Source organism: Scyliorhinus torazame, chromosome 19, assembly GCF_047496885.1.
Source record: "Scyliorhinus torazame isolate Kashiwa2021f chromosome 19, sScyTor2.1, whole genome shotgun sequence".
NCBI lineage: Eukaryota > Metazoa > Chordata > Chondrichthyes > Carcharhiniformes > Scyliorhinidae > Scyliorhinus > Scyliorhinus torazame.
In genome coordinates this window covers 8,618,801-8,627,291 of record NC_092725.1, presented here as the reverse complement: position 1 = coordinate 8,627,291, position 8,491 = coordinate 8,618,801, and the positions used below count along the sequence as shown (strand labels likewise).

Sequence of the window (8,491 nt, the reverse complement as noted above, 5' to 3'; positions counted from 1 at the left end):
TCTCCCAGAGACAGGGACAATACAGAGCTCCCTCTACATTACCCTGACACTGTAACCCCCCCACTTTATACCCAGTGTCAGCATCGAACTCTCCCAGAGACAGGTACAATACAGAGCTCCCTCTACATTACCCTGACACTGTAACCCCCCCCACTTTATACCCAGTGTCAGCATCGAACTCTCCCAGAGACAGGTACAATACAGAGCTCCCTCTACATTACCCTGACACTGTAACCCCCCCACTTTATACCCAGTGTCAGCATCGAACTCTCCCAGAGACGGGTACAATACGGAGCTCCCGCTGACCGAGAGGCTATACCTGGGACTGCTGGTGGCACGGTGCGACGCAGGGCAGTGACTGTTGCCATGGCAATCTCCTCGGCGCTGTACTTTTGTGTGCAGGCATGTCCAGGCGTCACCATGTTTGGTTTCAATAAGGTGCCTTCAAGATAAATGTGGTGGTCGCTCAGAGCCTTGTACACAGCAGCTAGGACCTGTGAGAGAGAGGGACAGGAAACTTCGTCAAAGGACATTGAGCTGTAACACCCCCCGTTACTCCCTGTGGGGGGGTCCTTCCCGTTACTCCCTGTGGGAGGGCCCTTCCCGTTACTCCCTGTGGGAGGGTCCTTCCCGTTACTCCCTGTGGGAGGGCCCTTCCCGTTTATTCCCTTATGTCCCCTTCCTTTTCTTTTGCCGTTTTCATTTTTGATCCGTGGGTGATTAATGGACCTGCGTCTTTAAATCAGGAGAGACTGGGGAATTCAGAAGTTACAGGAGAGAGAGCTCTCTGCTAGTCTCTGCCAGTTTGAACAGGCACCAGAGAGAGTGAGAGAGCGACGGGCTGGACTCATGTTTGACTGATTGTCACGTGGTCAATGAATTGGTGCGAAAGGCTGTGCTCTGCCCGGTAACCGGTGGCGATTGGATCCTGGCCAAGTGGACTGATTTTCAGAGTCCCTCCCGAGGAGTTTCAGTTTGACTCCTGGAGGCACAGGGACAGTGCCCGGCACTCTCTCACCCATCACTCCAGTAAGGCTGCGAGTTCTGTATTCCTGACGGTGCGGAGGACCCGGATGAGTGAATCTCCAGGGAAGCCATTGCAGGCTGCAAACAGAGACCAGGACTCCCTCTCTCCCTCCAGAAAGACTGTGAGTTGCTGGGTTTCTGAAACTACGGAAAGCTGAATGAATCTACAGTAAAACCACAAACTGAAGCGAAGTTTGAAGAGGATTAAGGTGCCGGAAACAAGCATCTGTAACAAATATTCCTTTCCCCGTTTACTTATGATTGTTACCCCTTTCCTCCCCTTCTGCGTTTGTCTGTCCTGTGTGTGTCTGTCCTGTGTGTGTGTCACTGTGTGTGTGTGTGTCAGTGTGTCAGTGTGTGTGTGTCAATGTGTGTGTGTGTGTCAATGTGTGTGTGTCAATGTGTGTGTGTGTGTCAGTGTGTGTGCGTGTCTTTGTCAGTGTGTGTGTGTCAATGTGTGTGTGCCTGTGTGTGTGTGTCAATGTGTGTGTGTCAGTGTGTCTGTGTGTGTGTGTCAATGTGTGTGTCTGTGTCTCTGTCAGTGTGTGTGTGTGTCAATGTGTGTGTGTGTCAATGTGCGTGTGTCAATGTGCGTGTGTCAGTGTGTGTGTGTCTGTCAGTGTGTGTGTGTGTCAGTGTGTGTGTCTGTCAATGTGTGTGTGTGTCTGTCAATGTGTGTGTGTGTCAGTGTGTGTGTGTGTGCCAGTGTGTGTGTCTCTGTCAGTGTGTCTGTGTCTCTGTCTGTGTGTGTCTGTCAGTGTGTGTGTGTCAGTGTCTCTCTGTCAGTATGTGTGTGTCGGTGTGTGTGTCTGTGTGTCAGTGTGTGTGTGTGTGTGTCAGTGTGTGTGTGTGTGTGTGTGTGTCTGTCTGTATGTGTGTGTGTCAGTGTGTGTGTGTGTCAGTGTGTGTGTGTGTCAGTGTGTGTGTGTGTCAGTGTGTGTGTGTGTGTCAGTGTGTGTGTGTGTCAGTGTGTGTGTGTGTGTCAGTGTGTGTGTGTGTGTGTGTCAGTGTGTGTGTGTGTGTGTGTGTCTGTGTGTATAGGTGTAGAGGGTGGGTCGGGTTAAAGAGGGATTAGTTAATAGTTAACCGTTTGTATTTGCTGCCTATTTTATTCTAGTTCTGGTTATTAATAAACAGGAATTGACACACCGGGTGACCGTAATTATTGGACAGCCAAAGACTTCGGGAATTATAAGATTTATTGGTTAATTCACTTGTGTTGGGACTCCGGGGCCGGTGAGACTGGAATTGACCGTGACTGGCCCAGGATGTCTCCTGACACACCTGAGGGAGTGACTGGACCTCCTCCTGTTCCTGTGTAAAAGTCTGGAGAGGGGCTGAATGGGGCCTCCTGTTCCTGTGTAACAGGCTGGAGAGGGGCTGAATGGGGCTCCTCCTGTTCCTGTGTAAAAATCTGGAGAGGGGCTGAATGGGGCCTCCTCCTGTTCCTGTGTAACAGGCTGGAGACGGGCTGAATGGGCCTCCTCCTGTTCCTGTGTAACAGGCTGGAGAGGGGCTGAATGGGCCTCCTCCTGTTCCTGTGTAACAGGCTGGAGAGGGGCTGAATGGGCCTCCTCCTGTTCCTGTGTAAAAGTCTGGAGAGGGGCTGAATGGGGCCTCCTGTTCCTGTGTAACAGGCTGGAGAGGGGCTGAATGGGGCTCCTCCTGTTCCTGTGTAAAAATCTGGAGAGGGGCTGAATGGGGCCTCCTCCTGTTCCTGTGTAACAGGCTGGAGACGGGCTGAATGGGCCTCCTCCTGTTCCTGTGTAACAGGCTGGAGAGGGGCTGAATGGGCCTCCTCCTGTTCCTGTGTAACAGGCTGGAGAGGGGCTGAATGGGGCTCCTCCTGTTCCTGTGTAACAGGCTGGAGACGGGCTGAATGGGCCTCCTCCTGTTCCTGTGTAACAGGCTGGAGAGGGGCTGAATGGGCCTCCTCCTGTTCCTGTGTAACAGGCTGGAGAGGGGCTGAATGGGGCTCCTCCTGTTCCTGTGTAACAGGCTGGAGAGGGGCTGAATGGGGCCTCCTCCTGTTCCTGGGTAACAGGCTGGAGAGGGGCTGAATGGGGCCTCCTCCTGTTCCTGGGTAACAGGCTGGAGAGGGGCTGAATGGGCCTCCTCCTGTTCCTGTGTAACAGGCTGGAGAGGGGCTGAATGGGTCTCCTCCTGTTGCTGTGTAACAGGCTGGAGAGGGGCTGAATGGGCCTCCTGTTCCTGTGTAACAGGCTGGAGAGGGGTTGAATGGGGCTCCTCCTGTTCCTGTGTAACAGGCTGGAGAGGGGCTGAATGGGGCCTCTTCCTGTTCCTGTGTAAAAGGCTGGAGAGGGGCTGAATGGACCTCCTCCTGTTCCTGTGTAACAGGCTGGAGAGGGGCTGAATGGGGCTCCTCCTGTTCCTGTGTAACAGGCTGGAGAGGGGCTGAATGGGGCCTCCTCCTGTTCCTGGGTAACAGGCTGGAGAGGGGCTGAATGGGGCCTCCTCCTGTTCCTGGGTAACAGGCTGGAGAGGGGCTGAATGGGGCCTCCTCCTGTTCCTGGGTAACAGGCTGGAGAGGGGCTGAATGGGGCCTCCTCCTGTTCCTGGGTAACAGGCTGGAGAGGGGCTGAATGGGGCCTCCTCCTGTTCCTGGGTAACAGGCTGGAGAGGGGCTGAATGGGCCTCCTCCTGTTCCTGTGTAACAGGCTGGAGAGGGGCTGAATGGGTCTCCTCCTGTTGCTGTGTAACAGGCTGGAGAGGGGCTGAATGGGCCTCCTGTTCCTGTGTAACAGGCTGGAGAGGGGCTGAATGGGGCTCCTCCTGTTCCTGTGTAACAGGCTGGAGAGGGGCTGAATGGGGCCTCTTCCTGTTCCTGTGTAAAAGGCTGGAGAGGGGCTGAATGGACCTCCTCCTGTTCCTGTGTAACAGGCTGGAGAGGGGCTGAATGGGGCTCCTCCTGTTCCTGTGTAACAGGCTGGAGAGGGGCTGAATGGGGCCTCCTCCTGTTCCTGGGTAACAGGCTGGAGAGGGGCTGAATGGGGCCTCCTCCTGTTCCTGGGTAACAGGCTGGAGAGGGGCTGAATGGGCCTCCTCCTGTTCCTGGGTAACAGGCTGGAGAGGGGCTGAATGGGCCTCCTCCTGTTCCTGTGTAACCGGCTGGAGAGGGGCTGAATGGGCCTCCTCCTGTTCCTGGGTAACAGGCTGGAGAGGGGCTGAATGGGCCTCCTCCTGTTCCTGTGTAACAGGCTGGAGAGGGGCTGAATGGGGCCTCCTCCTGTTCCTGGGTAACAGGCTGGAGAAGGGGCTGAATGGGCCTCCTCCTGTTCCTGTGTAACAGGCTGGAGAGGGGCTGAATGGGGCCTCTTCCTGATCCTGGGTAACAGGCTGGAGAGGGGCTGAATGGGCCTCCTCCTGTTCCTGTGTAACCGGCTGGAGAGGGGCTGAATGGGCCTCCTCCTGTTCCTGGGTAACAGGCTGGAGAGGGGCTGAATGGGCCTCCTCCTGTTGCTGTGTAACAGGCTGGAGAGGGGCTGAATGGGTCTCCTCCTGTTCCTGGGTAACAGGCTGGAGAGGGGCTGAATGGGCCACCTCCTGTTCCTGTGTAACAGGCCGGAGAGGGGCTGAATGGGCCTCCTCCTGTTCCTGAGTAACAGGCTGGAGAGGGGCTGAATGGGCCTCCTCCTGTTCCTGTGTAACAGGCTGGAGAGGGGCTGAATGGGTCTCCTCCTGTTGCTGTGTAACAGGCTGGAGAGGGGCTGAATGGGCCTCCTGTTCCTGTGTAACAGGCTGGAGAGGGGCTGAATGGGGCTCCTCCTGTTCCTGTGTAACAGGCTGGAGAGGGGCTGAATGGGGCCTCTTCCTGTTCCTGTGTAAAAGGCTGGAGAGGGGCTGAATGGACCTCCTCCTGTTCCTGTGTAACAGGCTGGAGAGGGGCTGAATGGGGCTCCTCCTGTTCCTGTGTAACAGGCTGGAGAGGGGCTGAATGGGGCCTCCTCCTGTTCCTGGGTAACAGGCTGGAGAGGGGCTGAATGGGGCCTCCTCCTGTTCCTGGGTAACAGGCTGGAGAGGGGCTGAATGGGCCTCCTCCTGTTCCTGTGTAACAGGCTGGAGAGGGGCTGAATGGGCCTCCTCCTGTTCCTGTGTAACCGGCTGCAGAGGGGCTGAATGGGCCTCCTCCTGTTCCTGGGTAACAGGCTGGAGAGGGGCTGAATGGGCCTCCTCCTGTTCCTGTGTAACAGGCTGGAGAGGGGCTGAATGGGGCCTCCTCCTGTTCCTGGGTAACAGGCTGGAGAAGGGGCTGAATGGGCCTCCTCCTGTTCCTGTGTAACAGGCTGGAGAGGGGCTGAATGGGGCCTCTTCCTGTTCCTGGGTAACAGGCTGGAGAGGGGCTGAATGGGCCTCCTCCTGTTCCTGTGTAACCGGCTGGAGAGGGGCTGAATGGGCCTCCTCCTGTTCCTGGGTAACAGGCTGGAGAGGGGCTTAATGGGCCTCCTCCTGTTGCTGTGTAACAGGCTGGAGAGGGGCTGAATGGGTCTCCTCCTGTTCCTGGGTAACAGGCTGGAGAGGGGCTGAATGGGCCACCTCCTGTTCCTGTGTAACAGGCCGGAGAGGGGCTGAATGGGCCTCCTCCTGTTCCTGAGTAACAGGCTGGAGAGGGGCTGAATGGGCCTCCTCCTGTTCCTGAGTAACAGGCTGGAGAGGGGCTGAATGGGCCTCCTCCTGTTCCTGTGTAGCAGGCTGGAGAGGGGCTGAATGGGCCTCCTCCTGTTTCTGTGTAACAGGCTGGAGAGGGGCTGAATGGGTCTCCTCCTGTTCCTGTGTAACAGGCTGGAGAGGGGCTGAATGGGTCTCCTCCTGTTCCTGTGTAACAGGCTGGAGAGGGGCTGAATGGGCCTCCTCCTGTTCCTGTGTAACAGGCTGGAGAGGGGCTGAATGGGCCTCCTCCTGTTCCTGTGTAACAGGCTGGAGAGGGGCTGAATGGGCCTCCTCCTGTTCCTGTGTAACAGGCTGGAGAGGGGCTGAATGGGGCCTCCTCCTGTTCCTGTGTAACAGGCTGGAGAGGGGCTGAATGGACCTCCTCCTGTTCCTGGTAACAGGCTGGAGAGGGGCTGAATGGGCCTCCTCCTGTTGCTGTGTAACAGGCTGGAGAGGGGCTGAATGGGCCTCCTCCTGTTCCTGTGTAACAGGCTGGAGGGGGCTGAATGGGCCTCCTGTTGCTGGGTAACAGACTGGAGAGGGGCTGAATGGGCCTCCTCCTGTTCCTGTGTAACAGGCTGGAGAGGGCTGAATGGGCCCCTGTTCCTGTGTAACAGGCTGGAGAGGGGCTGAATGGGCCTCCTCCTGTTCCTGTGTAACAGGCTGGAGAGGGGCTGAATGGGCCTCCTGTCCCTGTGTAACAGGCTGGAGAGGGGCTGAATGGGCCTCCTCCTGTTGCTGTGTAACAGGCTGGAGAGGGGCTGAATGGGCCTCCTCCTGTTCCTGGGTAACAGGCTGGAGAGGGGGCTGAATGGGCCCCCTGTTCCTGTGTAACAGGCTGGAGAGGGGCTGAATGGGCCTCCTGTCCCTGTGTAACAGGCTGGAGAGGGGCTGAATGGGCCTCCTCCTGTTCCTGTGTAACAGGCTGGAGAGGGGCTGAATGGGCCCCCTGTTCCTGTGTAACAGGCTGGAGAGGGCTGAATGGCCTCCTGTCCCTGTGTAACAGCTGGAGAGGGGCTGAATGGGCCTCCTCCTGTTCCTGGGTAACAGGCTGGAGAGGGGCTGAATGGGCCTCCTCCTGTTCCTGGGTACCAGGCTGGAGAGGGGCTGAATGGGACTCCTCCTGTTCCTGTGTAACAGGCTGGAGAGGGGCTGAATGGGCCTCCTCCTGTTCCTGGGTAACAGGCTGGAGAGGGGCTGAATGGGCCTCCTGTTCCTGGGTAACAGGCTGGAGAGGGGCTGAATGGGCCTCCTGTTCCTGTGTAACAGGCTGGAGAGGGGCTGAATGGGCCTCCTCTGTTCCTGTGTAACAGGCTGGAGAGGGGCTGAATGGGCCTCCTCCTGTTCCTGGGTAACCGGCTGGAGAGGGGCTGAATGGGCCTCCTCCTGTTCCTGTGTAACAGGCTGGAGAGGGGCTGAATGGGCCTCCTCCTGTTCCTGGGTAACAGGCTGGAGAGGGGGCTGAATGGGCCCCCTGTTCCTGTGTAACAGGCTGGAGAGGGGCTGAATGGGCCTCCTGTCCCTGTGTAACAGGGCTGGAGAGGGGCTGAATGGGCCTCCTCCTGTTCCTGTGTAACAGGCTGGAGAGGGGCTGAATGGGCCCCCTGTTCCTGTGTAACAGGCTGGAGAGGGGCTGAATGGGCCTCCTGTCCTGTGTAACAGGCTGGAGAGGGGCTGAATGGGCCTCCTCCTGTTCCTGGGTAACAGGCTGGAGAGGGGCTGAATGGGACTCCTCCTGTTCCTGTGTAACAGGCTGGAGAGGGGCTGAATGGGCCTCCTCCTGTTCCTGTGTAACAGGCTGGAGAGGGGCTGAATGGGCCTCCTCCTGTTCCTGTGTAACAGGCTGGAGAGGGGCTGAATGGGCCTCCTCCTGTTCCTGTGTAACAGGCTGGAGAGGGGCTGAATGGGCCTCCTCCTGTTCCTGTGTAACAGGCTGGAGAGGGGCTGAATGGGGCCTCCTCCTGTTCCTGTGTAACAGGCTGGAGAGGGGCTGAATGGGCCTCTCCTGTTCCTGGGTAACAGGCTGGAGAGGGGCTGAATGGGACTCCTCCTGTTCCTGTGTAACAGGCTGGAGAGGGGCTGAATGGGCCTCCTCCTGTTCCTGGGTAACAGGCTGGAGAGGGGCTGAATGGGCCTCCTCCTGTTCCTGTGTAACAGGCTGGAGAGGGGCTGAATGGGCCTCCTGTTGCTGGGTAACAGGCTGGAGAGGGGCTGAATGGGCCTCCTGTTGCTGGGTAACAGGCTGGAGAGGGGGTGAATGGGCCTCCTCCTGTTCCTGGGTAACAGGCTGGAGAGGGGCTCAATGGGCCTCCTCCTGTGTACAGGCTGGAGAGGGGCTGAATGGGCCTCCTGTTGCTGGGTAACAGGCTGGAGAGGGGGTGAGTGGAATATTCGGTCAAGCCTACCTTCTCGGTGACGTACTGGCAGCGTTTCAGATCATGGGTTCCGTCTGCAGGATCTCTGGCTCCACGATGGGAACAATGCCGTTCTGGAAGAAAGGGCAGCCAGTCAGACTATCACAATGCCCGAAGGAGGCCCTCCCTCTCTCTCCCTCTCTGCCGCCCTCTCTGTCGCCCCTCTCAGTCACTCTCTCTCTGTCTCTCTCTCTCTCTGTCTCTCTCTCTCTGTCTCTCTCTCTCTGTCTCTCTCTCTCTCTCTCTGTCTCTCTCTGTCTCTGTCCCTCTCGCTCTGTCTCTCTCTGTCCCCCCCCCCCTGTCTCTCTCTCGCTCTGTCTATCTCTCTGTCTCTCTCTGTCCCTTGTCTTTCTCTCTGTCTCTCTCTCTGTCTCTCTGTCTCT

At 57.5% G+C, this 8,491-nt stretch overlaps 1 protein-coding gene across 1 annotated transcript in view; it reads right to left on the bottom strand.

Annotated features, from left to right (window-relative positions):
- Positions 1-8,125: 8,125 nt before the first annotated feature.
- LOC140396617 (lysophospholipase D GDPD1-like) overlaps positions 8,126-8,491 on the bottom strand; it is a 27,060-nt gene continuing 26,694 nt past the window's right edge. Inside the window, exon 4 of the mRNA XM_072485411.1 lies at positions 8,126-8,182. Coding sequence (XP_072341512.1) covers positions 8,126-8,182 — 57 coding nt within the window. The remainder of the gene's footprint in view (positions 8,183-8,491) is intronic.